The following is a 27,648-nucleotide window of genomic DNA, read 5'->3' on the forward strand; positions in this document are numbered from 1 at the left end:
AGCCAGTGAACACCAAATTAAGAAAACCAATTGTGTTATCTCATTACATCCAAAGTGTTATGTATTCAGAAAAAAGCTGTACTGTCATTTACTGTACTACGGAAGTATGAAATGTGAATATGAGTTTAAACCAAGTATGAGATGAGAAACCTGAGGACGTCATTACTCACAAACAGGTGTGAAAAACAGGAAGAGACCGGTGGGAAAAAAGGTGGGAATTTTCTTTTTTTTTTACAATTAACCTTTAATCCAGAAACACAAAGTAACAACAATTCCCTGGAACTTAGAGCAATCACGCCCTCGAATTATCAAGACAATAAACAGTTCCAGAGATGAAATAATTAAACTCAAGAATTTTTGAATGAAACTCCTGTTTGCAGTATTGAATTCCCCAGGTTTTCACAGATTTTCTCTGATAATTGTCTGTACTAACTGTATCTAATGTCATGCAGTTGGTGACCCCATATCGGGGAAGTGGCTAGGCCCTGATTATGACCACTGCCCATGGCGCTTGCTCTTCCTCTTCCCTCTGCCTCTTTTCTCCCCTCTTTGTCCCAACTCTCATTTCTGTGCAATAGGCCATGAGAATCTCTAGTTGTGTGTTACTAGTCTATTTTTACGTAAAAGATGTTGCCGTATTGCAGGTCCCAGGCATGGGCTGCACAGCCCCTGTCGACAAATATTACCTCAAAGCACCACCTTTACAAGGTAAGCACAAGATAACACAACATTTAGCTTTTGTGGCTGCTTATTATTATTATTATTATTATCATTATTATTATTATTAATTTTTGTCCCACTAACTTCATGATATCACATCTTAGGATGTTGTTGTGCGCCAATATTAATAATGAATAACTGAAATAAGTGCAAGCTGCTTTTTTTTCTTTCTTTTTTTTTCTTTTTTTTTTTTTTGGAAAGTGGTAGTGGGGATTTGGTGTTGGTAGTGGGGCCTCGACAATATATTACTAACCGGAAGCCATTTAGGATGCACATTTCATTTCCCTTTCATTGCAGCAAAGGGAATGTCGATCGATCTCTAAACATCCTTTGGATTACCCTCCCTGTCAATCATATACATTGGCATTCACATGAAAAAGCAAGAATTTTAGCTTATTGATTGTCAAAGAAAGAGAAGAGGGAGGTTTAGCTGACTGCAATTCATATCATGTTATTCTTATCCAGAATTGCCCCAAGGTACAGGTGGATGTGTTGCTTTACAGGGCCTACCACATTCACTGTTCTCGTCTTAATCAGAACTAAACCTCTAGACCTCTTTATCATCTTCTCAAGTATCTACCCCAGCGGGGGTTGTCTGAAAAAGAAAATTGCCCCGTATGATATCCATGTCTCTTTCACGTCACTATTTAAAATGTGTTTGCATGTAGGAAGGCACTGTGACTTGCGAACAACTCTACTTAGATGACCGAGTTATAACCTGTAACCACTGTCATGCTTCCTTTATGTAGCTAGAAAATATTTGCATGGATGCATGTAAGCAAGGGTTTCAGAGGGTTAGCTTCTTTGACTGCCCTCTAGTCAAAGGACTTTAGGACAGCCTATGAAGATCTAGTCTTCTTTTCTTTTCTTTTTTTAACAGGCTAAAATCTTTTTTTCAAACACAATTACATTGTTGTCATACTTTGTTTGTAGCAGAAAAAACAACATTCAATAACTATATTTAAATGTAATGTAATACACCATGGTTACAATGTAGTAGCAGTACTGAGGGGAAACCACTTGATAAAGAAACATGGCTCAAAAGTGGGCATCTTTACTTCACTGAAGGCAAAAAAAAAAACAAAAAACAGCACAAACAAAACCATACAACCGGCCTGACTGGCAAGTTTGAATAAACAGTCAACTTGAAAAATTGGAGTCAAACTTGAATCCCGTCACTTAAGCTGAAAATCTTTATTTCACCAGTAGAGTCAGCGCTCTCTAAGGTCTGTGTCGCCCTGCATGGTAGTGTCTGTTCAAAGAGGCACAGTTGGCATATCAGGCTAGCTACATAGTCAAAGAGCCACTTAGATAGGTTCATCTGTGACGATCTGCTTACTCTCTTGTTTCTGAACGCGCCGTGTCCCGAGACATACTTTACATTGAATAGAAGGCCAGCCTCAAGACCACTTCAAGCGCAAGCGATACTTGTGACAAAATCAAACAAAAGACAACGGAAAAAAAGACATTCTTATCTGTAATAGGCTCACTCCCTCATACACCAACATAGGTTTGATTACATACCATGCATTCCGCACTGTACATATACACACACACACACACTCGCACACATTCATGCATGCATCGTTTTGTGAAGTTACACATATCTATGCAGGTTCCCCTATTCATAAGTGCTCTGACAGAACCACAAACCCAGATAGAGTCAACTGTTACAGCATGTCCCTATCTCATGTTTCTTTTTTTTTCTTTTGGAAAATAGACAAAAAACTTGCCAATTGTCAGTTCCATGATGGCATCATGTTCCACAGCCTGAAACTGATCTGTTTTCATTCGGTATGCCTGATGATTCTTATTTCTTCAAAATGATTTTGTGTTAATTTTATAGTATACAAAGTGTTGTATTGAAACCCCTATAAAAATATATCCACTGTGTGCATATAGTTTCATGGATCTGCAACCAGGGGACCCAGCTTGTAGTAAGGGTTCCCATGAGCAATTGTCAAGGGGTCTAGTAAATCTTCTGGGACGTTTCCCCTCATTTAGAGATGAGTGCTTGGTCAACAACAGAAAGGAAAAGAAAAATCAAATTACAGGTTTCTTTTTTCAGCCTGTTCTTTTCTTCTTTTTTCCAATTAAAAAAACTATCTTGAAGTGAACAGAGGGCAGAGCATACAGGAGTGATTCAGAGAGAAGGTGTGAGCCCTGGGTCACATGGTAATTAAGGATGGTGGTGGGAGGGAGAGGGAGTTATGGGGGTTGGGGTCAAGGGTGGACTTTTTCACTCGTTGTTGCTGCTCTCCAGGTCCTTACACTGAATGTCCCCTCCAGTGTAGTCTGTGCCGGGCAGCTGAACGCCATATTTGTCCACGCACCAGCAGATACCTCGTTTACGGCCGCGAGAGGGCTTGCACTGTGGGCAAGACAACATGATGTAGTTTTAGTGGAAACAGGTAAAGTGGTCAATCACTCAGCAAAGATTTTCTGCCTGTCGTTTTGAGATAAGATAGTACCTTGGTGACATAGTGACTATTCGAAAAGTTAGTTATGGTGAAGGCCAGTACTACAAGATCTTTCCTTTAGTTCATTTAATTTGCAGTAACCCTTCCAATAAGTTCTAGATGTTTGCAGGCCGAAGGTCATGGCTGAGCAGAAGAAGCACGCCCAGCAGGACAGAGAGGAAATGGGTCCAGGGCGTACCCCACCTCTCACCCAATGACAATGGAGATTGAAATATTCACGCAAAGTTCACCCCTACACTCCACATCCCTCCCACCACCATCCTTATATGGGACGATACTCAAGTACACTCACCTGCTTGCGCTTGAAGAATCCTCTTTTGTCACAGTTGGGGAGGTACAAGGACAGAGCCATTACACGGGAAGTATCTTTCATTCCCTGTATGATCCCATCCAGTTTTCTCCTGCATGGCCCCTTTGGTGAGTGGCAACACAACGTTAAAAGTAAGTAAACTGAACTCATAGACCCTTCTCAAATCAGATTACACAAGTATGTAGCTATGTAGCAAAACCTGCCACAGTGCCTTTTATTACCACAAGAAGATGCAGAATCCGAAAGGTTCACAGTATCTCTAAAATTCATTCCAAACTAATGTGCACTACTTACAAATTCTGGCTCGTGCTTGTCGATGGCCAGAGGGGAGTAGTCCGTGGCAGAGCTTATGGTGCGCTGCTTGCCCAGATTCCTCTTTTGCTCCTTGCGCAGTGCATGGACTTTTTTAGTGTTCACAATGTGTTTGGAGTGGATTGGCACTTTAGCCGGCTGCAACTCCTCAGTAATCTCTGTGGTCATGATGTCGTCATGTTCTCGAGACTCCCGATCTGCAAATAAGACATGCTGTTGTCACATCTTCTAACAATACAAAAGAAGCATCTTTATGTGTTCACATTTTTCTATGTACGCCACACTAAAAACATTTATTCTAAAATTTTATGTGAGAAACAGCTTGTGCGTTGTGCCTGACCTTTGCTCTAATGAAGAAAAGTCTAAATTAATTTAAACATTCAAATGTAAACTCCACATTAACAGTGTTGAACAACAAGTTCTCCAAGTCCATCATTTGTCCCTGCTCTCTCATTCAAGAGCCCTAAGGCCAGTGGGCACCTGTTGTAGTTTGGTACTAGTTTTGCCCCTGCAATAGCACTTATGACGTTATCGGTGCACCCAATTTATACCCAGAAGTCAAAATTTCTGAGATCCCAGTTGGAATTTCCGACTGGAATCCCCCCTTATGTTGGGCAAACCTGAGCAACCCTGACCTCACAATCCAATATGGCTGCCTAGTGCATCAGCAAAATAAAAGCTGTAATTGTTTCATTGGTATTAACGTATGTGTTTTATTTGAAACATTGTATGTAACTCAAATATTCACTATATATCTAGCTGTGTTCTGATTTCCATAAACGGACTCTTTTGCAGCTATGTGCATATGTAAAGTTCTGCAGCCACATGGTGCCACACAAAAACAATACCAGGTGTGTTTTTGGTTTGTCCCACCAACTGCTGCTTAGCATTTGTTTACAGAGGACAGGAGGCTGAAGCTAAGATCAACAGCTGAGGACCTCTCACAGCTGCAGTCAAACATTAGCTAAACTCATTATCCCTCTGAACTGAGTAATTCTCAAATATCCATTTGTGTAAGATAAATTGCAGCTGACCTGCATCCGTGAGAGCACGAAAGAAAGACACTAGCTATTTAGAATGTGTCTGTTAATGTACGGACAGTTTCTTTAATATCCTCAACATCACCGACTCTTGCTGAAATCTCACATAAATACAGATACACACATACATGGCAGTGCATGTTTGTGACTGACTTGGGAAAACTGCCTCACATTTCTTGTTCGCCTAGAGTGTGCCTGGAAAATCTGCTAACACGTACTCTGGATGGCTGCAACTGCAACAGAGACTGAGGCCTGTGAGTGTAGTAAATTTATACAGACGTGCCCTACATTAAACTGATTCAAATGTCAAGCTAAGGAAAACCCAGATGCTCTGTGCACTCGTATAAATGCTTGTACCTTTCTGTCACATTTTATGTTGTCCTTAGACATGATTTCAGCTCCCCCAGGGGGAGCTATAGCCTTAGAGATCTCAGAGTCTTTCTTGACAGGATATTCACAAGTTCAGGTCCTTTTATCCTTAAACTTGCCCCTCTCCACTCCCCTTCTCCCATCTTTGGGGCTCAGCCTCTTAAGTCCAGACCCCCAGCCAGAGGTTCTTTGAGGGCGCAGAAAGAAGCCCTCTTGCTCCCCCACCCCACCCTTGGCTTAGCTGTACCATAAGTACAGAGTTATTGTGGGGACTTTGCCAGGCCCCAACTGGCTGAAGCGATGGTGCCAGTGGATGACCCTGGTTATATTTATCTGACAAGGAAACCCGCCGTGGTGCACAGGGCCAGACGCACTGAACCAGAGGAATGTTGGCTGCCAACTATAGGCCAACTGCTGCTCCTGCTGCTGCTGCTGACAAAATAACTTCCACACTTGTTTAGGGAGCATGAGGGAAAATATGATTTAAAGTTGCCATAACTTTGCTGACTGGCCTGTTAGAACACGGCCACCGTGGAGAAAGGCGCTGAAACGTAACAAGGACACAAGCTCCGAGAAACCGATGTTCAAAGAGCCTGACACAGCATGAGTGTCTGGAGTCTCTGGAAGGGGAGGGAGGGAGGAAGGGAAGGAGGTAGTGGCAGGGTGATTACCAGAATTGGGTCTTTGGCTTCTGCACTGCACTGCTGCCTCTTTGAAATTAATCTCACAACTCATGACTTGGCAGGCCTTGGTTTGTGTTTAGATATGTCCTTGTGTCTCCCCGCTCAGACTACGAGGCTATTGCCTGCTATAAATAAATATGTCAAACAAGCATTCCTGTGTACACCAAGCATGTGACCACTGTGGAAAAAAACTTTTATTTCTGCTACACAGTCCAATAATTTCTCAGGGCATTTGATTAACATGCCACATATTTGGCAAAGAAATATGGTTTTGAAAAATAAAGGCTGTGGTTTTTTTTTTTTTTTTTTTTTTAAGATGCATTCTTCTTTCATGTGTAATCTCATTTGACCATATAAACAGGCCAGACGAAGACCGGTCTAAGTCTTGGCGCATTGATTATACTCACCTCACAAGTCAGTCACATTGAGAAAATGTCTGTCTTTAGACAACACGTAGTAGAAACTATTTTTAATGTGCTTTGTGAAATTCCTCCAGCTTTTCCAAAGACAATGGAGTCTGACTTGTTTTATCCTTCACTCACAAAATCTCTAAATTCATCTCTTCTGAAGTGGGCTCTTCAGTGCAGCCACAAAAACTCAGTTTTTCCATGCTCAGGGTACCCAGCTTGTAAAGGAGGCTTAGAGGGTCTGTGTTTAACTCCTGAAACTCAGCCAAGATGCTGGATGGGAGCCAAGTGAGCCAAGTCATGTGCAGCTCTCCCATTCAAGTGAGCCCAAAGTTGTGCCACTATCTCTCTCCCTCTACTCAAGCTACAGATTTCATTAGGACAAGAGGAGCAGAGTAGCCAAAGAAGGTGCACCTGATACTTCTCTGTTTAAAAATTAACATCTGCACACAATTATGCTTCATGAATATCCCAAGTTTCTTATGAGCAGCAATCCAAGCATGAAAGGTAAGTTACCCCTTCTTTGGATTTTGGAAAGCTGTAATAATTCCAATAGCAAAAACAAAAAAACCTTGCACAATAGATTCTCCCACCTTTTATTGGATTTCCCAGCATTACACCATGTTTGTTTCATCCTGCCTTTGATTAAGCCAGTCTGAAATTACATCTTTACAACATGTAAGAGGCTGGTGAATAGAGGTGCTGTTTAATCTCAATAGGGGGTAGGACAAGATAATTGTGGGGATAAATGAGCCTGAGGGCCTGTGACATATAAAGCGTAGCGTTAGTAAACCATCCTTGAGCCTCAGACGGCCTCAGCTACTTAATATTTGAAAGCAAGGCCATGGCCTGATAACCCCGCAGTTTCTAGAGCAGAAAGGGAGGTGTGAACAGCCTAGTGGAGTTGTGCCAGTCACTGATGATGTGTGTGCGGCAGCAGAGAAGTTAGTAATATAAAAATTGAAATTCTAATTCTAACAGTTTTTTTTTTTTTTTTTAAACCTTCTGCACACCATTTGACGTTGGTGCGTGAAGCTTGACGGCCTGGAAAAGGTTCCCTTCCAAAACAAGTTGCAGCAATAAGAAAAAATATAGACTCGTGTTTGACCACAAGAACAAAGGAATTTTATTTTCATGCTTATGTTTTGTTGTTGCACTGGAATTCCAGTTGTTCAGCCCTGTGCATGCTCTCAATCAGCTACTGAATATGCAGGAAATAACTCTTCCCATGGTATTGTGCACACAGATTATGTTCACTGCAATCAAAAAGTTTCCTGCTTTTCTGAATGCATGGTATAAATAGCAACAAGAACAATTCAAGGATTATAAATCACAAAACATGTCTTATGAGAGGATGCAAAGTTTTTCCAAGGGGGAAATGCTCCTATAGGTAAGCAAACTTTCTGACCTGTTTACAGTTTGCTCAAAAGCTGCAAGCGATCGTGTGAAAAGTCCATTATCAGTGTACAGCGCATGGCTGTTCTACTGTACATTCCTAATTTTGGTCTGAGGTCTCGCCCCCACATCTGACTTTGGGATTTCAACAAGCCACAAGGATGGACGCAGCCTCTTTTTAACTCTTGCATCACAGCAACACAATTGCTGGGTATAGTGATGTTCCAACTCCCCAGTGGCAAAAGCAACTATTTTGGTGAGAGCAGAGTGTGACTGGACGTAATGTACAACTGCTTGTTTATGCAACATTATGTCTTTTGCTTCTACGTGATCAAACTAAGATTCAACAAATAACGCAGTTTCCATAGCTATAAAAGAGAATTTCAGGGAAGCAACAATGCAAAAAGTAAGAGCATTATAGCTGAGACTTGGAACAACAAAAGGTTCACCTGTCTCACATTTGGAGCAACTCTGTTTCAGAGAAGTCGGTGGAGCCCCCCTTTTTAAATGCTCAGAATCGTTAGCCGTACGAATTCCACCATAAAGTTTTACAGGACAAAATCAGGTGTGCCGAAGAGCTTATTTGCCTGGCATAGACAGCCCCCATGGTCATACTACACCTCAAAAGACAAGTTTTATCACTACTATTACTACAAATTATTCTTAACCTTTTGCCAGAGTCATATGTTCCACTAATTGTCTCCAAGTCCTTGTGATATATTGAGAAAACTATCTTTCCGTTAATTCCTAACTGGCACCTGCAACCGATTTAGTCTCAGATGTTCAAGGTGAGACAGACAGAGAGCCACATACATTTCTTCCTTTCAGATGAGGTCGTCCATGAAACTATATCTGATGTGGCGTATCTGTCTGAGCATGCAATATCCACAGCAGAGTACGGTGGCTGGTCGTCAATAGAGACGAACAGCAAGTGTTGGAGAAACAAATGGTAGTTGTCACAGTTGGACACGGTGCTCTGATATGAGAAGGCCAACCTGTGAAAATAGATCTTTGAAGTTCTGGAGCAAACTTTCAAGCGTCTGAAGTTGCAGTTGCTTGACTCACTAATTGTAGTAAATATTCATGACATAGATGTAATGTGAAACACGCCTCTAACTATTCAGATAGTTGGCCACAGGCTATAAACTTCATCTTACGAGCCAAGACAAATATTAAGCATTAAAGTTGTCAGTGAAGGCACCGTGTTTCCTGCTGCTATGTTAATAAGGGCCACAGCATTTTTGTCCATGTGTGTTGGAGTATTCTGGACGTGGAGCCACTCCCTAATCATCTTTTGTTTCTTGGCAAAGAGCAATCTGTTAAAACATAAGGGTCTTTCAGAAGCTCGAAGGACGAGGGGCCTGCTGCCATATCTGTCATATCTGTTGGCAAGCTTTCCAGGGAATGATTCATGCATTGGAGTGTAAATGTGTGTGTATATGTGTGTGTGTGTTGGTGGGGAAGATCACAGCGCCGAGAGCAAAATATGAAAAATGCACTGCTTTGACATGAATCCAGACAGAGACTGATGGTGGCCAGGATTCTTTAAGGAACGAGAGGGGAGGCTGATAGCAAAGATGCCTCTCGTCCATTGTTTGGCTTCCCCACTCAATATTTAGCAAGCTGCGGCTCTCATGGCCTCCTGACTGTGGCGGACACTTGAGCTCCTCCTCCCTGTGTTTGCCTTGCTCAGCTGGTATGAGCACACAGACAGCTGCAACCCCACACCACAGGAAACCAGAAGCTCACCAGTTCCCATCCGTGAAGCTGTTTGACAGAAGGTCCTTCAGAAGAAAAGAGACAGCCGGAGGCATTCTGCTGAATCACTGCGTTGCGACTGAGTGACCACGCAATGAATGCAGTGCCGGAGGCAGGGGAAAGATGCTCTGATTACCTCTGTAGGCCAACAAAGAAGTCCGATTCTGTGTGTGTGTGTGTGTGTGTGTGTGTGTGTGTGTGTGTGTGTGTGTGTGCAAAACCAGACACACAACAGCCTGAAGTGTTGTCACTCGCAAACATCACACACACACATGCACCCTTACAGCCCTGCCCAGGTACACTGAGAGCAAATGCACACACACTGTCACACACACAGAGACTGGTAACACACACAGGATTGACAAGCCCAGTTTAACATTGTCTCAACTGATGATCAGTGCTGTGTAACACACACACACAGTGATTGTTGTGGATTTCAGAACACAAGAGGAGAGGTGAGAGCTGCTAGCTGGGTGTAAATAGCCTAATGACTCTGTCAACAGCCCAAATAAGCCCAGTGGTGGCTTATTTTATAGAATCAGGCTTGTAGCCAAGACCTTTGTGGTTACCACCTCCTAATCTAGTTGCTGACAAGCTTTTAAACTTTGAATGACAGTGAGAGCTTTCTGCTACACCAAGAAATGGCTTAAATGATTCAGGGATTCAGTGCTCCCTCTCCCTCCGCCTGTCTGCCTCTCTTTCTATCTCTTTTCTCACGCATACAGATTTAGTAATAATCCGACTCTAAACACCACCCTTGGGGTAGCCCGAAGACCTCAATCTACCCATGATTTTGCTTTAGCAAGTACCAAAAGTTGTAGGGTGCCAACTCTTCCCTCGCCATAAAGGTTCATCTGTCCACTCTGTGCTGTCCTGCTATCTGGGTTGACTTCACATCTCAAGGGGAGGACAAATTCAAGGCGCAAAAGAGAGAAATGGAAGACATACAGGAATATTGTGCGCTCTGGGGTGAGGATGGACCAAAAAAAACACATCGCGTTTGATTAAGTTCTTGTTCCACGAAAAAAAAAAAATCAACGCTACAGACGGAGAAGACGCGTTTAATACGTCGCGCAGCTTTAAAACTCCGATATTTTACAACCGAATCAATTCCAGCCACATTGGGGTCTTACTAAACCGCAGTTTGGCAGCCGCTATCCCGCACTTACAAGCTCAACGCAGGCGCGGACATGTGCGCGTACCGCAGCGCAGAGCCGAGCCTCTCGCAACAGATTAACCGGTGTTGACCGGGCACCCAACCAAAGTTTTTAATTCACTCCTCTATTACCATCAAGCTTCATTATCAACAGCTGAACGCAAAAGTGATAAGACTACAGCTGGATGCTGAGCCTGATGCTATCAGTGCGCATTTAGTGCAGGAGATATCTGCGCACAGAGCAGAGGAGAAGGAATGAATAAGCTCCTGTAGCCAATTTAATCAAGGCAGTGGATAAAAGTTAATCACACCATCTGTCAATCAAACTGTGTCAGAGAGCACCAGCGACTCATGCTCTAAAACGAACGGGTTAAAAAGGGGATAAAATACAATTCATTACAAAATTGCCGGATTTATTATGAAAGATGATCTGTCTGTTAATTATTCCCGCTAAACACTAAGTCACAGCGGCACACAGTGGGTCCCCGCATGGGACGAGTTGTTATCAAACACTGATCCACAGAGGAGAGTGGAAACCCTGCTGTCCCGATCGATCTGACACTTTTACATTGATGAGTTAATACCTGCGCTCAAGTCACCGTTTGCTCCCGAGCATGCATTTACTCAGCCAGCGAGCCAGTGCGCGTCTTACCTATGGGCGGGTGAGCAGGTTTGTATCCTTTCTCGTTGGTGCACACTCCCCTGCCGTGGAGAAGGGCGTGCAGGGGTTTCTCCTCACCGCTCCTCGGTAGGCAGCGCAGGCCCTGGGTGCAGGTCCCCGTGTAAACCCCGCACGCCTGTCCCTCGGACAGGGCGCATGTTAGGCAGCAGCCGCAGCCCGGCTCCTTGACCAGCTGGCAGCCGACTGGGACCGGAGGGCACATGGAGAGCGCCTTCTGGTCACAGGGCTCGCACGGCACATATGAGCCCAAACACCCGGACAGCCCCAAGATAAATGTCACCAAGAGGCAAAGACTCAGAATCATTGTTGGTGTTCTCTTCAGTTATAGCATAAACCTCAAATGCGAAGAGGAGGAGGAGGAGGAGGAGAAGGTAGACTGCTCTAATGAACACAATGCCTGAGTCAGATAATCCGATTTTTACAGCTAAAGCCAAGAGTCTTTATCCAAGAGTGTTGCTATCTATTTGAAAAAACAAAAACAAAACATTAATTACAGGCTTTGAATTGTGCACCGTGCAAAAATACTTATAATGAGCTAATGGAAATGTGTGTTCTGTTTCTCCCGAGATATTGTCCTGTGCAGGAGCAAAGCAAATCTTTGCACAAAAAATCTCTACTTCTCTCCTCTTCAGTGTCGGGACGCCAGTACTTTCTCCAGCACAAGTTTCTTCAGCCGTCTGATCAACTTTAGAGCTGCCTTGCCTTTTTAAAAACAGCCGAGCCCAAACCCCTAACTATGAATACGCATTTGAAGGGAGGCGCACTTGTTTTAAGACTTGGCAGGCGGCCAAACGGTTTTTTTTTTTTCTTCTTCCAGCAGCAGAGGAGGATCGCTCTTTCGCCCTGAAGGCTGAACTGATGCCGAGGTGCCAAGAAGCAAGAGCAGAGAGCGACGCAACATTTCAGCAGAGGGAGCGCGCAAAACGTGCAGGATTTCTGTGGATGTGTAACTTCCAAGTCCCCTCCCCAAAGATCTTTCAGCTGTTCTAACAGTGCGTACAATGACGTCCCAGATAAGTCACGTTAGACTGGAAAATCGCACTTTTGTGTAGACATTTCCTATTTGCTTGCCTTGTACCTCACTTGTAAGTCGCTTTGGATAAAAGCGTTTGCTAAATGACTAAATGTAAATGTAAATGTAAATATGAATAGAGTTTAATTCAAGAAAACTCTCAAAATGATGTGAGTCTCTGCACATAATACCAGAATGCCCGTCGCAGATTCGTGGATTTAAAAGTATTTCCTAAACTTATTCAAGTGTCAAAAAACGAAATCAACGGCACCTCCCTCCTATATGTGCTTCATTGTCAGGAGGTGGAATAGTAGGACGGAGCATTGCTGCTTTGGATTTATCACCGATTGAGATGATCATACTGCGTCATACAAGTCAATATCAAATATTCTCTTAGATATCTGGGCTACCTGCTCCCACACATAATTCACCTTTAAAGCCTGCACCTGTTGCTTCCATTGGACCCAAAGCCAGAAGGAGAATCCTCCAACACAGACACACACACACACACAAAGTGAGAAAGTGATGTGCAGAGAAGAAAAACAGAAACAGGGAGGAAAAAAAAAGAGCTGGAGAGATTTCACAAACTGAGATTTGAGGCAACAGCCTGACAACTTAAGTGCAACTTGGCTCTATTGTTTTATAGCCTGTATGCAGAATAACGGATTTCTTCAGCGCGCTTCTTCTTGCACCACATATTCACTCTAAATCAGCCCGGGTTTTTCTTTCCATCTTTGCAGCTTTTTTTCGTCAGTAATTGTTAATAGATTGTCAGGAAGCTCCATCTGGTCTCCTTATCACAGCCACTCACTGCTTGATAAACGGCCACAGCCGTTTCCTAAATGTGGCTGAAATCATTTGATCAAACTCCTGCGATTGAAAGATCAACAGATAAGATACTGACCTCAGTTAGTTGAAGCGTTGGCCACTAGAAGGCGCTGTTAACAATGCTAAACTGGAGAGGCGCTCACCCACATGTCAGAGCAATGACCTCATTAATGACACCTCAGTGACAACAATGCTGATCACAATCAAGCACTGCGTCACAGCTAGATTCACAGAGCACATGCTTTATTGGATTAGTATGCATACATATCTAAAAATAGATCAACTGACGTGTTTATGTTGGGCTTCCAAAAATGTTCCCCAAGTGCTCAGTGAATGGATAATTACATAATCTCAGTTATAGATAATTAAATGCACATGTGTAACTCGCTTTTGAATAGTTTTCAAAATGTCGTTTATGTTCACCACAATATTAACATGGCACATGTTTGGTGTTTCTTTTACTTCAGCTCAGCCATGACATAGGGTGCAGAGGATATTGAAGGCTTTTAAAACCACCATTTACATATCTGGTTTGCCCCACAAACCCCCACCCCCTCCTGGCTTTTTCCTCTGTTTTCCCTTAAACGCCTCCATCCATGCTATCGCTTCCTATCTTTTGCAACCGTAAACATCTGGAACAGGCTTTGTTTTTCTTTCTTTTTTTTTTTTTTGTCAGGGATGCACAGTGTTAGAACGTGCACGGGGTGAATTTCACTTGCCAGCTCTGGAGCAAAGAACTGTGGTGAGACAGTGTTCGCTCCAAAACTAACAGGAGTGGCAAAACCGTGCAAGAGCCAATTTTAGAGGTAAATCTGAGCTGCTTTGGCTAAACCTGAGCAGTGATAATGAATGGGATTAAGACAGTCAAGCAGTGTGGATTAAGGATGCATCCACCAAATCTCAGCTGGGCATCAGCCAATGAATGAAGAGACATGATGACAAGGAAAATATGTTCCTAATAAAAGCCCTGGTTAAGGATGTACAAATGAATGCATGTTACAATAACAGGAAGGTCATAGGGTTCTTTTTTCTCAGTGTAAATCCATCTGTTGCTTCCCAATGTTCTTCTAACTATGTATCATTCTGACTTAAGAATAACAAATTATGTGCTGGACCAGTTCTCATTCTGAACCACAGGTTCAACTGTTCAGTAGTGTCAATGTGAATATCGCCTGGGCTACTTGGACTGAAGCATCAGACTTATAGTTCTGTTCAAACGTGGAAACAAGAAAGTGCTAAGCATCATCAACTTGATCAATCTGATTTTAGACAAAATTAAATTAATGATACAGTTTTAATTTATATATTTATTTCTGGAAGCTATGTTCTTTCCCAACAGTGCAGTTCTAACTTGAAAAAAGCAAGTGGGTAAATAACAAAAAGTGATGTAAAAGTGATCGGGGGCCTGGTGACTCATTGGGTTAGGATGCAGAAGTCCGGGGGATAGAATCCCACCCGACCAGGTGCTGCCCCACCGCGTCACCTAGGGCTACCTTGTTGCCTGTCCCAAGCCTGAATAAAATGGGAGGGTTGCAGCAGGAAGGGCATCCAGCATAAAAACTCATGCCAAATCAAAGTGCGGAACACGCTTCGCTGTGGCGACCCCTGAGGAGACAAGCTGAGAGGAGTCGATCTTTGGTGTGAAAGTGATTCTAACATTCTGACAGGTCATGATGGATCAGCTGTAACATCTATTCTCAAACAATAAGGGGGAAAAAGAGTGAGGTAACTTTTCTGATGTATAACTTTGTTTTTCTTTGTGACTGTGTGTGTCTGGTCTGCAGTGTGACAGTACCAACCCCATTTGTAGAAAAGTTGGCACATTTTCTCAGTAACAAGTACTAAACTAATTGTTCTTCATTTATCCGACAAAAGTGCAAAGAAAAGATTTTCAACTATCACTGACCAACTTGCAAATAGAAGCAAATTTAGACTTTGGTTCCTGCACCACAGTCATAAAAGTGAACACACACACACACAGCTTATGTCTTTGAAACCAAAGTATACACCTCTGTATTGATGGCACTTTTACAAATATGCCTCACCCATGACAATGTTGCACCCCCAAACAGTACCAGCACAGATGTTGGCCTTTCCACCATTCACTGATATCAGTCTAGATGGTCAGGTTGTCTTTGCCACCTAGACCCCAACTTTCTTTCTTTTTCTCCCTAAAACACACTAAACAGGGAACTTAAATAATATAACTTATAATTCTCATGGCAGCATGACGTTTTCTCATGCAGAGCTGCCTGAGGGCCAAAAGGTCACACACATGGTTTCCACCTTTGGCCTTTAAATACTGAGATTATTTCCAATATTGCATTGAGAAAAACTGTTTTTGAATGGACTGATTTCTTTCATGACTTTTGGCACAAAGTAGTGAGCCATTAACTTTGCTGGCAAAGCTTTTTGGTGGATGCTTTTTTTTTTTTTATACCAAATCATGATACCCTCATCTGTTACCAATTAACTTGTTAATTTTGGAATCATCGGGGACGGTGTTGACGTTTTTTTTTTTTTTTTTTTTTGCTTTTATAAATCTTTTCTGTCTTATTTTGCCTTTTGTCTCAACGTTTAGTGTGTTGCAGGCATTAAACTCTAAATTCGGTCAGTACATTTGTCAAATAAATAAAGGTTTAAATGAATTAACAATCCAAGATTTTAGTTCTATTGCAATTTAAAAAAAACTGTTAACTTTTTAACTGAGGTTGTACATCATGCTATATATATTTAACAAACACCCACAGACATGTCTTTTTATTATTACAATTTCAAACTTATGAGCCAAAGCTGCCATTTTCTTATGCAGCATTTGCTCTGAGAACAAACTTTGTGTACATTTGATGGACAATACTCTCTCTGTCCACGTGTCTTTGTGTGCCTGTGTATGTGTATGTGCATGTATGAGTGAATGAAATGGCACTTTGTTGTTTCTCTGCTTCAAGCAGTAGTAAATGGTGATGTGTCTTTGTGCAGGTGTATTTGTGCCTTATGTCCGTGCATTCCCCATAAATGGAAAATAACAAATGCCAGAGAATGCTGCTCGTCACTTTCATATAAACAAGAGCAGTGAGTGATATACAAACACTCTCCGGCACACAAACAGTCCCCCTTCCAAGGACATACAGAAAGGTGTTGTTGTGTATATCTGTTGCGACCAGACAGCATGGCTCCAGTAATTAACCTGTTTTATTCCACAGTTGACACAATACAGACTATTGTGTCAACTGTGGAATAAAACTTGCTGCGCTGTGCAGACAGTAACCTCTATAATGGTATGAGATGTGATAAATTGTGAATGTGAGTGAAAGAAAGTAAGACGAGATTTGACTTATGGTATAAATGCAGTTTCAGAGAGCCTTAATCACTGCCAAAAACGAAAAAGAAAAATGCCTTTTTCATGCATGAATATGGTCAGATTCTAACAAACTGTATTAAATATCAATGCAAAATATGAGCTGTTGTCAGCTCCAATACAAAAACACTGATCAGTTTCAGCCTTGAAGCAGATGAAATCCACCTTAGTAGACTAAATCTCATTTTGAAAATGACTGAAGAAACTGTGGTGGTTTTATCTGTATATGTGCGTTGGCTCACTCTGAGCAGTTCACAACTCACGTCTGAAAGAAATAAAAAATAAATCTGACAAATGTGGTTTATTGTCTTAAACAGATCATTTGGAAGTGTGCACAAAGCTTTTAATTCACCAAATACTGAGAAATACTCAGATCACTCTCTATAGTTGACGGCGTTGCTATAGTGGCCTTCTCAACAGCTTGGGGAACTTTGTAGTAATGACTGTCCTGCGGGTTTCCATTAAGGTTGAATCGCCACGATGTGACCATGAGAAGACCTGCATGATCTTGTAACGTGAGACCGTGCAAAGGCTTATCTGAGCACTGTGATGGAAACTCTGCAGATCGAGATAAGCTGGCTGTTAAGTGCAAAACCTTACACAAGTGGCCGTCTTTTTAGTCTATTAATGTATGGTTGGCCTAGAGCATTTCCAAAACAAAGGCCATTTAAGCATGTGCATGAAACCAAGGAGAGGCTAAGAGGAGGGGCTGAGGGGCTGAGCCCTATGGGATGGTTTTGCTTTGTGGTCTGGTCCTTAGCCAAACTTGTAGCCTGAAATGGCTAACACAAGGTTGCTGTTTCACTTCTTAAGCTTCAAAGATGATTCACAAGCAGCTACATTTTTCTTTGCCTCACGTACACGTAACCATCTTAGTTCTCGTGCTTCTATTTGACAGGTCACATTATGCAATCAAATTTGACAAGAGGTTTTTTTTTTTTTTTAACTTTGTGTACGTGTGCATGTGCATGGAGGCAGTGAGCTGACCAAAAAATGACTAATCATAATTTTTAAAATTTTTACATTAAGTAGTATTTAAACTATATTTCAAAACACTTTCTGCACTTTGTGAATTAAAGTATTTATACGCTCTAATGTTCTTACTCATGTCAGAGGCTAAAATCAACAGTATAATTCCGACTATAATTCAACTAAATTCAACTGGTGCCAACAATTCAAGAAAGCCCTCAGAATAATGAACATACCTCATTTATCAGCAATATGAAAATAGATTCAGCAGAGTGACAGCAGTCAGGTACATACATGCATACAGTATATTACACAAATATCAGACAAATAAATACAAAACAAAGGAAAAAGAAAACAGTTTCTAAAACAAGTGCCTACTACTTTTTACCCACTCCATGCCAACATGCCTCTGTCAGTGCCAGATGCTGTATGGTACAGTAATAGCTCCAGGCAAAAAGACTGAAACCAGGCAGAACAAATTTGTGCCAAGTCTCGGGTATGAATGACATTTTGGACAGTTGGAGACACGCTTGCAGATGTTAAGTCTTAATGCCAACACCCTGCTGGAGCTCAGATCAAATACATTAATGTGCTCGCATGATACCAAGCTCCGTGTGTTGGTGCGTGTATGTTAGCTTGGTAACATCTGCCATTTTGCTCCGAGGCTGATGGCACTGTTATAAGTTTTGTTGGTACAGTGCAATAGAATATATCTGGTACACTGATTATCTCGTAGGAGTGTATATGCCTACATTGAATATGTGTCAGGAAGTGTGTATTCTACAGTGCTGTATCTTGGAGATGTGGTACAGTAGTGAAGTCGTTTACGTCTGAACCCAACCAGCAGATAAGTTCGAGTACGAGTGTTTAACAGCATAGATTTAAGATAGATTCATGTAGTCTGTCTTATAGCCCTAAATATTTACAATTATGTCTATTTATCCTAACCTCCAGGACTGAATCTGTCCCAAAACTAAAACACGATTTCTAAAGTTCTGGCCGAACTTGACCTAAAACCTAATTTGTGTATCCACCCAGTACAGCAGCATTCAATTATTGTTGAGATATTTCAATCTGATCAAAAGCAATTATCAGGAAAAAGCTCAAATTTGGATGTGAGATTTTTAAAATATTGTTCTTTCTCAACTTTGCTGCTACTTGGATGAATCTAACAACCGGAACAAATTTCATTCAGGAATTAGAATGCACCCAGCACATAAGCTCTCCTGAGGCTAACAAATGATGCATTATGTTAATATTAAGGAAACATCACTTTAGATCCTTCTGCTGCCTTTGAGAAAGTTGAACATTCAATTTTCTGGGATCACCTTAAGGATGTTTTTGGCTGTCAGGGACTGGCCCTTCAGTGGTTTGCCTCCTACTTCCAGGACAGATAAAGTGTTCTCTACTTCTTCTCTCATCTTTAGCGCTGTACCACAAGGCACCATATTAGGCCTCATCTTAATTCTCTTGTATGTACTTTACTTTGTACCACCAGGATTTGTGGGTTATTTTTGTCTGCAGCTTCATTGATACTAAACCTAGAAGACAAAGCATATGATATGGTCTTTATATAGATCAGAAATGTCTTTTGTTTTTAAAATAGTCTATAGGTTATCACAGAGTTACATCTCTGAACTTCTTATGCCCTGTTTCACATCAAGACCCCTCACATCTGCTGACCAATTATCTTCTCACACCACACACAACCAGTTGAAATCCAAAGGTTAAGCATTTTTCCGTGTTGCCCCTAAATGTGAAAAGTTCCTATGGATTATGGAGATATACAATTACATCACTAGAGAGTTAAAGGGCCAATTACATGTTTTGATCCCAACATCCACAGCACTATTTTTATTTCCATTTAGTGGTAAAGTTGGAAACATGTTTTACACACCATTTGACAGCAGTTTTTCTTTATACGCTTTCAGTTCTTTATTAATAATTCATGTTTTTTACATAAGAAAATCAAAGTTCAAAAACGTTGGAATCATAGCTGCACTGCTGTTTCACATTTTTGCAATATTCAAGATGTTTTCTGCTCTGGTTTATTCAAGTTACCTTAAATTCAGCCTGACATATTTTGTATCTTCGTAATAAAACTTCTGCTCTAATTTCAAATAAGGTTTTGTGAGCATAAAAAAAAATGTTTGCCTGTATATGATTCTGAGTTTGTAATGATTGACTTGCCAAGAGTGCAGTGGGTTTAAGTAGTTACAACTGCCCAGTTGTTTCTAAACCAACTATCTGCAGGCAAAAACTGAGGTGAATATATAACTGCAATGTCCTTTATCCCTGTAAATCTGTGTGCTCACGAAAAACCAAGTGTTGTACAGCCTGTCAAGGTAGAACTAGCTAGTAGCTGTGCAAAATGCAACAGTGTGGTTAATAATTTTCACTATGCTTTAGTTTGTTGAAGGAGTGGTTAGACCTGGGTGCTGCCAGCCAGGTGCAAGTTCAACAATGCAGCATTGCTCAGTAGAGAAGGGGTTTGAGGGTCAGCAGGTTAATTACTACTAGATGGTTACACAATTGACTGTGTGCCCTGAAAACAGGATCATTTTATTAATCTTCAGTATCACAATTATAAAGTTCTTTCCAAATGTCCTTCCCACCACATATGACTGCTAGACTTAGCTTTTGTAAATGTCTTTTGTAGCTATCATTTTGTTAGATGCACAGTAGTCACACTAGACCAGAGTCACAAAGCTGCTAAAAATATTTCTTTTCTGCTTTACCCAATCATGCAATGATGTCTCTGATTCCAGTCTGAGTCTTTCGGCCTATATTAAGACCAACCTGATACTTACATTTACCCATTTGTTAATATGTATCTGATGCACAGAAATAACAGGTATCTTTCTACACTGGACAAAGATTTCTCACTCTACTGGAGTTGTTGGAAGTATAAACATTCAATTTAATTATTTGTATTGATGTTTCACGGTCTTGAGTTTTCGAAATTACCAGCTCCAATCAGCCATAGTGGGCTGTTTGCTGCAATGTGTTGTTGTTTTTCCCAGAGAACCCCTGCAAACTATAATGACAGGACATGTGTTGTGCTTGTACTGCACATACTCCAGAGTTCATCCAATCAATGTTTTGCAGTATAAAAAAAAAATTTGGCTGAGCTCTAAATCAGAAATTACACCCCAATTGTTGGTGTAAGGATTTTTTTGCAAACTGCAGACATAAAACTTTGCCTCTGGATGTGCGTTTTTCAGTTTTTTGATTAGAGAGTGGGTTTGAATTTTGATTTGGTCAAGGCCCCGCTTGTGACTGCACTGCTAGAGAGAATCCCAAACTGGCTTGAGTGGACACAGAGGCTTTTGCAGAGTATGTAATTACATAGTAAATTATTCAGTGGGTCCAAACCAAAACATAAAAGCATTCATTTTCAAAACCAGCTTACAAGGAAACCTCTGGCAGCGCAGAGCCACACTGTTTAAAATGAAATGAGACCTTCAACGTATGCTGTAACCACATACCTGGAAGTGGTTTATTGTTTTTGTAGAGAAGGATGAAGGGTTGCATTTCTTTTGTCAAGTAGTATTGGTAATATATTGTCAAGAAATGTTAATCAAATACAACAGTGAGTTACATCAGTTAAGAATGTTAATATTAAGATGAAGGTGCAAAAATAGTGCTTCAGGCAGCATGAAAGTGACAACAGAAACTCAGTCTTGACCGAAAAAGAGAGAGGGGGAGAGAAAGGTCTATAACGTTTATGGATTTGACTATGACTTTGATCATGTGTCTCAAAAAGAGTTCAACGTTCATCTTTTAGTGGATTCCCACTTCGAATGCAGTAATTAAAGCTTGGAGTTACTTTTGAGGCGCATTGCAGATACAGGACACGTTAGAAAATATTGCAAAGAAGAAAATATAAATTTTTAATTAAAGCAGTCATCGGGAATTATAGCCACAGACTCTGACATCTTGACTTTGAGGAAATAATTTTGCAAAATACAAACACAGCATATAGTTTAAGTGTTCAGGTGTCTATCTAAGAATGGACCAGTATTTATGTCTCCAACAAATTTGTGACTGATAGACAAAACAGTGCCCCAGTTAAATGCACACTCTCAGCCACAGAAACTTCTTCAGAAGGTTAATAGATGTCTAGTTGGCTTCCCTCACTAGACTCCTTATTGTACAGCCATTCATTTTTTGAAGAATGGCCTGCTCTAAGCAGATCTATTTTAACTTTGACAAGTCTTTTTTTTTCAATTAGCTTAAGTTTATTGACCAGGATTTAATGTTGGAAAACAAACAAACACTGTAATAGCCTGAAAAAATTTCAATCATGAGCTGAAAGTTAGTCTGTTTTCCCCATAATAATGCATGACAATCTCGCTGGCACTAGTGTCAACTGATTTTCTAAATCAGTTGCATAAGTTCAAGCACTTTTCCTACAAATTATGTTCCTTTACACCTAAACTGCAAAAGTCATTACGTTTTTCCAAGACCACATTACATAGTTTCCTGTGATCATATTGAAATTATGTTGTCATGTAATGTCAGTGGTGAGTTGCAAATACGTTGATAGTGAACAATCAATGAAATGTTACCAGACAACATATTTTTGTCTGCCAAAATATCAGATCTTGCAGCAAAATATCTGTTTTTTTTTCTGCTGTAATATGTGACATTGTACCTGTAGTACAATGTCCAGCTTGTGTGATTACAGCATTATTAAAGAATTTGTGTTTAGGCAGGTACAGGAGCTGGTTAGGGTCAGATGTAGATCGAGGGCTGGTGTAATAAAGGACATTTTTATTTTACTCAAAATGGGTTTTATTGCTTTTAAACACATTCACAATCTTTTTCTAACCCCTTTTCAGTCCTATCCTGTGAATTCAGGGTGGCCACAGCGGAACATTTGTCCGCATGTTGATTTGGCACCGTTTTTTACGCCGGATGTCCTTCCTGACACCACCCTCCCCAATTTCTACTGGGCTCGAGACCAGCACTGCATGGCTGGGGATGGGCTGTTGGGGACTCAGTGTCTTGCCCAGGGACACTTCGACATGTGGTCGGGAATAGCGGGGGGGCGAACCTCCGACCCTATGGTTAGTAAGCGGCCACTCCACCGACTGAGCCACAGCAACACAAAGACACTAGCGGCACTAAATAAAAGTGGTTAGGGTTAGTAGTAGTATGCTTTAAAAATCACTGTTTCCTAAATGTCACATCACGTGTCACATGTTGAATGGTTGCAACAAAACCAATAACAGTATTTTTACTGTGGAATCAAACTCCTCTCACCCAATGATAACTTGGACAGGGATAGACAAATAAAGGGAAGGGAAGCAGGAAAACGACTTGGCCTCAGATTTTAAAATTTACGCCGTGTCCTCTGAAGTTGTCGTCATACATTTATGTGCTTTGTTACAAAGAACCTTTTGGCAACCATGGTTTTAAAGGCACTTCATAAATTACAACATTGACTAGATTCAGACATCTCTCACTTTAAACTCTCTCTGCCATATGAACACCTGGAGATAAACCTGCGTAAGTATAATCAGTCCAACAAATAAAGTGAGTCCATCTGGTTAGTTAGGCCTTTGGTATTGAGATTATTATTTCAGAAAAAGGTCAAAAAAAGTCAGTGTGGTGGGGCTGCTTTGAAAACTCCACTGTCCATCTGCTTTGCTTCAGTTTCAAATCAACATGACAGATTTGTCACAAGACACCAAAACAATTATACAGTATGTCATCTTATAAGCCATAATTAGTGGGACATATCATTCCATCTCAATGAATCAAAGAGAACTGAAGTTTTGTGTTCTCAACTAAACAACTAAAGATTTACCAGCTGTGGAAAACACATCACAACAGTTGAAATAATAAAAAAAATGTTATATTCACAAACTAGATTAGATCCACTGTGAACATGGATAAATCCACATGTTCCTTTGGTTGCAGGACAGTGGTTGTAGAGCTCAACTGCTCTTTCTTCTCAGTTGTTGAATTGCAGCAATGAAATGAGTTATAGATTGGTGCTTGGAGTTGGCAGTAGTATTTATTCTCCATTATAAACTTAAAAGTAGAACTGAAGCATGTCCATTTCTGTTATAAATCAAAATCAAAAAAAAAAAAAAAAAAGGTCCCTGGCTGAAATTAGTCTCTTTGTGATCCTTGTTCCAGGCTCCAGGCTTACTGAACTGGGTCCCCTAATTACCTAGAAATCTCAAAGGGCTGTTATCCTGGCAGAGTCCCAGCCGCTACTCGTCACAGCTGAGGCAGGGACTAGGCTGGCACTCTGGGGTCAGAGGGTCTGCTTTGACCCATGCACTGTATCACACTGCACTCTTTGAAAAAAGGTCAAGACTTGTGAAACCTGGCGCATTTTGCTCAACTCAACCCTTGACCTTCTGTGGACACTTGCTCCACTTTTGTTTCCCCAGAATAGAAGTCATTCGGAGCAGGGCAACCTGTGGAACATCTGTTTCTGTCGTCTGGAGCAGACCATAGATTAGCAGTAAGGGAAGTAATATGAGTTCAAGTGCTGCTTTTTTCCAAAACCATTTATCTTTTTCTTAAAGCTTTCAGTAAAAAAAATGTTTAAAAAATTGCATGTTTGCAAAACTATTTGAGTTTGATTAATTTATATGTTAGTTCATTCAAATAGTAGGGATGTTGTTTGAACTTAAAAATCTGTCAGTTTAATGTCAATGGTCTTTTGTGTAAACCTCATTCTTGTTTATTGGATTTAGTGCTTTCACGTCAGCATGCTGCTGCATTTGTATAACTCTCTTAGTTGTTTTTGCTTTCCTTTGTCTGATTCTCAGTGGTATTTTGGGTAGTGGAAGAAGCTCTTTCACTAATGAGGAGCTGCAGTTTGATTTCACAGATGCTTCAGATTGTTGGATGAGATTTAGCATTATGGTGGTTTCATCATGTCTATTAATTATTGTTATATATTATTAATGTTTTTATTGGTTGACAAAAATGTAAGACATTTTACGTGTAATTACGTTTTAGTCTTGTCAACAATATTTAACACCAGTTTTTTACATTTAATTTACATGGGTAGGGAGTGAAAAATCATTAACGCTAAGATTCAGAGACCTTCATCTCATAAAAACAATATATACTGGGAGGTGTATCAATACATCATCTGAATAGAAATATATTCATTCGGCTCAATCATCCATTATCTCTAACCACTTATTGTGTTCAGGGTGACTTCAGGCTGGAGTCTATCCCAGTTGTCAGAGGGCAACCAGTGACCTTCTAGCCGAGGCCACAGAGCTAACCACTCCTCCCCCGTGTGGCCCTTTATTAAACTCATCATTTAGTTTAACTTCCTAATTCCTTTGCAGGAATTTGGTGGAATAAGCTAATATTTTGTTAATAAACGTAAAAACGGGGGGTGCCAGTATCCACTGTACTATTAAAAAATCTAATGCTTGTGAAATTCTAGTGCTACATATTAAGCAAGAAGCAACGGACAGCTGGAAAAGTCCAAAGGTCCTTTCAAAGTAACCTCGAGTCAAATCCATCTACTGTGTGTTACATAAGTTCATAAGACAAATATTTCTTGCTCACATGTAAGTGTCACAGATCAGGGTAATATGTTTTTGAGGACCCAAGTAAGGAGATGAAAAGAGGTCTCAAACTAAAGGGGTTTACTGGGGGGAATTTGGAGAGTAAACAGAACAGAAAATCACTCGAGTGGGAGGACAGGAAATCACAAGCAGTAAAAGGTGAGAACCAAACCAAAACTAAGAATCAGAACATAAACCTAAATACAGGAGCAAGGAGAACTAAAAGTAAACTGCAACTGAGCTGGAGAAAGAAGGAAACACATCTACACCTACATACATACATAAGAATACACCAAACCAAGAGAGGTGTGCACATACAGGGACTTGACGAACAGCAAAGAGATAAATAAGCATAATTTAATAATTAAAGCGAGTGTAAAACTGAGGCAGACAACAAAGGGAGCAACAAATAACCAAACCTCAGACCAAACAGACTGATACAAATGCAGGGAACAGACAGAACAGTAGCTGAAATGGGCAAAAGACCCAGGGGCTAGTTGTCCATAAGCATGCAACCCAACTTTAACACCAAAACCAAACTGGCAGGGACCTGTGGGGACAGCCGGGTTTAAAAGGACAGGGGAGCAGGTGAAAATAATCAGGGCTGATGACACTAAGGACAGGAAGTAGTCTGAGGGGCTACAAAAATAAAAGCTGGAGAGAGGAAGTGAAAACAGGGACAATCTAAACACAGGAAACAGGAGTGTGACAGTAACTTTTTTATTTTTTTATTATTTGGTAGGGGATCCAAAGTGCTATGTATGAAAGAAGTCACAAACTGCACCCATCGCATACACAAAACAGATGTTGACAGTAAAGTGAAAGCTACATTTATGTATATGTTAGACTAGTTTTCATTGTATTTTATTTGTCTTGACCTGTTGATTAATTTTAAAGTTTATATTTCAAAACTCCATGTCTATCAGCGAGGCCAACGTAATTCTTTGTCATTCTCAGCAACGGTTACTAACAACTTACGGTAGATGCATGTCTTCACTCTCGTGGGAAACTCACAGCAACTCAAGCACTTGTGATATTGGCAAGCAGCAACAAGAAAAAGTGCTGACTCTTTCTGCTTTCGCCAATCTTTGCTTTTTAGTCTTCCTATTTCTGTTGGTTCCCGCGGTGTAAAGACTTTTTTGTGTAACAAAAATTCTACCTTTCTAAGTATTCCCCTTGAATACTGTAGGTGTTGAACACCTGTTAGAAAAGTCTGAATCTCCACATAAACAACTGAGCTCACAAACAGCTGCACAGTAATATTTAAGATTACATATACTTGTCCCTCCAGATATTTGTGACTTTGCAATTGCAACAATTCATTCAACCAATCCTGTGAATTCTGAGTGACCTGGCAAATGTTTTGTTTCATTAAAACATTACAACATACACCCAGCCTTATCTGTAACCACATACTGTATCTTGTTTTACAGTTGCAGGAGGCTGGAGCTTATCCTATGCGTCAGAGACGCGATGCAACCTTGACAGGTCTCCAGTCTATCTCAGGGCCAACACAGAGAGACATACACAGACAGACAACCTTTCACACTTATAGACAATTTCGAGTCACAAATGACCCTAACACGCATGTCTTTGGACTGTGGGAAGAACCCAGAGTACCTGGAGGAAACCCAGGCAAACACAAGGAGAACATGCAAACTCCACACTGAAAGGGCCCAGCCGGAGGGGAGTCTAACTAGGAACCTTCTAACTGTGGGGCAGCAGTACTAACCACTCCAACACAATTGCAATATGCATCACACTTTTTTTTAAGCTGTCTCCCCCTGGGGGCCTCCCATTGGAGGACTTCCAGCCACACCCAGCTGGTATGAGACACTGTATCAGCAAAACCACAATAGCAAAACTTCACAGGTAGCTCAAGGCATACAGTCATAATTCAAAGGCTCACTCTGCTTTGGCTGTCTCTGCTGAAGAAACGAACCTGGTGAGCCTCAAAGCCCCCACTCCCTCTTTTTGGTATTCATCAGTGTGCACAGGCTGCACTTCTGCATGTAGATCATGGATAGAGACAAGGGAAAAGACTTTGTACAGCTACATTCATATTAAAGGTCTGATATATTTTTGTTATTAGCTCACATGGATATTTGCGAGTGATCTGTGTCCAGCTGTATACCGTACACACATTTAATTGAAATGTGAATGTTTCTCCAATTTTGATTTGAGCAGAAGGTTCTCCTTAAATATCCAACAAATTTGAAACTTACTCACCTTTCTATTTACCTTTGTCTCTGCTTGGTCTGTTTTTATTTTTTTGCCTGACCGTGAGATGCTGACACTGTCACCTGACGCTGACCACACAGAGGTAAAAAGCTCCAAAAGCAATTACATGCCCAATCTGACCATTATAACAGCATTACATTTTTATAGACCGGAAACGAATCTAGGACCACTTATGAGGGGGCCCAGATCTGATTTGAAAAAGAAAATCTCATTTGGTCTGTCCACATCTTCAAAATAGAGTCAAAATAAATCACATCTGAGTCACTTGAGGAACAAAGGATCAGATTTGGGTTAGAGCTGGATTCAGCATCAAATACAATACAGTGTGTACAAGTTTTTAAATGACTCATGGGCTTTTGAGAAATACTGCTCTTG

General features: G+C 40.9%; 1 protein-coding gene across 1 annotated transcript; it reads right to left on the bottom strand.

Moving 5' to 3' along the window:
• Positions 1-237: 237 nt before the first annotated feature.
• LOC137133039 (insulin-like growth factor-binding protein 5) lies at positions 238-12,157 on the bottom strand. Its single transcript, XM_067516156.1, has 4 exons — positions 11,283-12,157; positions 3,805-4,019; positions 3,493-3,612; positions 238-3,091 (listed from the first exon to the last, which is right to left on the bottom strand). The coding sequence occupies exons 1-4, from the start codon at positions 11,614-11,616 to the stop codon at positions 2,960-2,962; spliced, it is 801 nt and encodes a 266-aa protein (XP_067372257.1). The 5' UTR covers positions 11,617-12,157; the 3' UTR covers positions 238-2,959.
• Positions 12,158-27,648: the final 15,491 nt, after the last annotated feature.

This window comes from Channa argus, chromosome 9 (assembly GCF_033026475.1).
Source record: "Channa argus isolate prfri chromosome 9, Channa argus male v1.0, whole genome shotgun sequence".
Taxonomy (NCBI): Eukaryota; Metazoa; Chordata; class Actinopteri; order Anabantiformes; family Channidae; genus Channa; species Channa argus.

Excerpts from the sequence above, each read along its gene's own strand:
- LOC137133039 (XM_067516156.1), bottom strand. The coding sequence starts at position 11,616 with ATGATTCTGAGTCTTTGCCTCTTGGTGACATTTATCTTGGGGCTGTCC. Across the intron at positions 4,020-11,282 it reads ACCTGCTCACCCGCCCATAG|ATCGGGAGTCTCGAGAACAT; the intron begins GTAAGACGCGCA and ends TCTTATTTGCAG. Across the intron at positions 3,092-3,492 it reads GATTCTTCAAGCGCAAGCAG|TGCAAGCCCTCTCGCGGCCG; the intron begins GTGAGTGTACTT and ends TCTTGCCCACAG.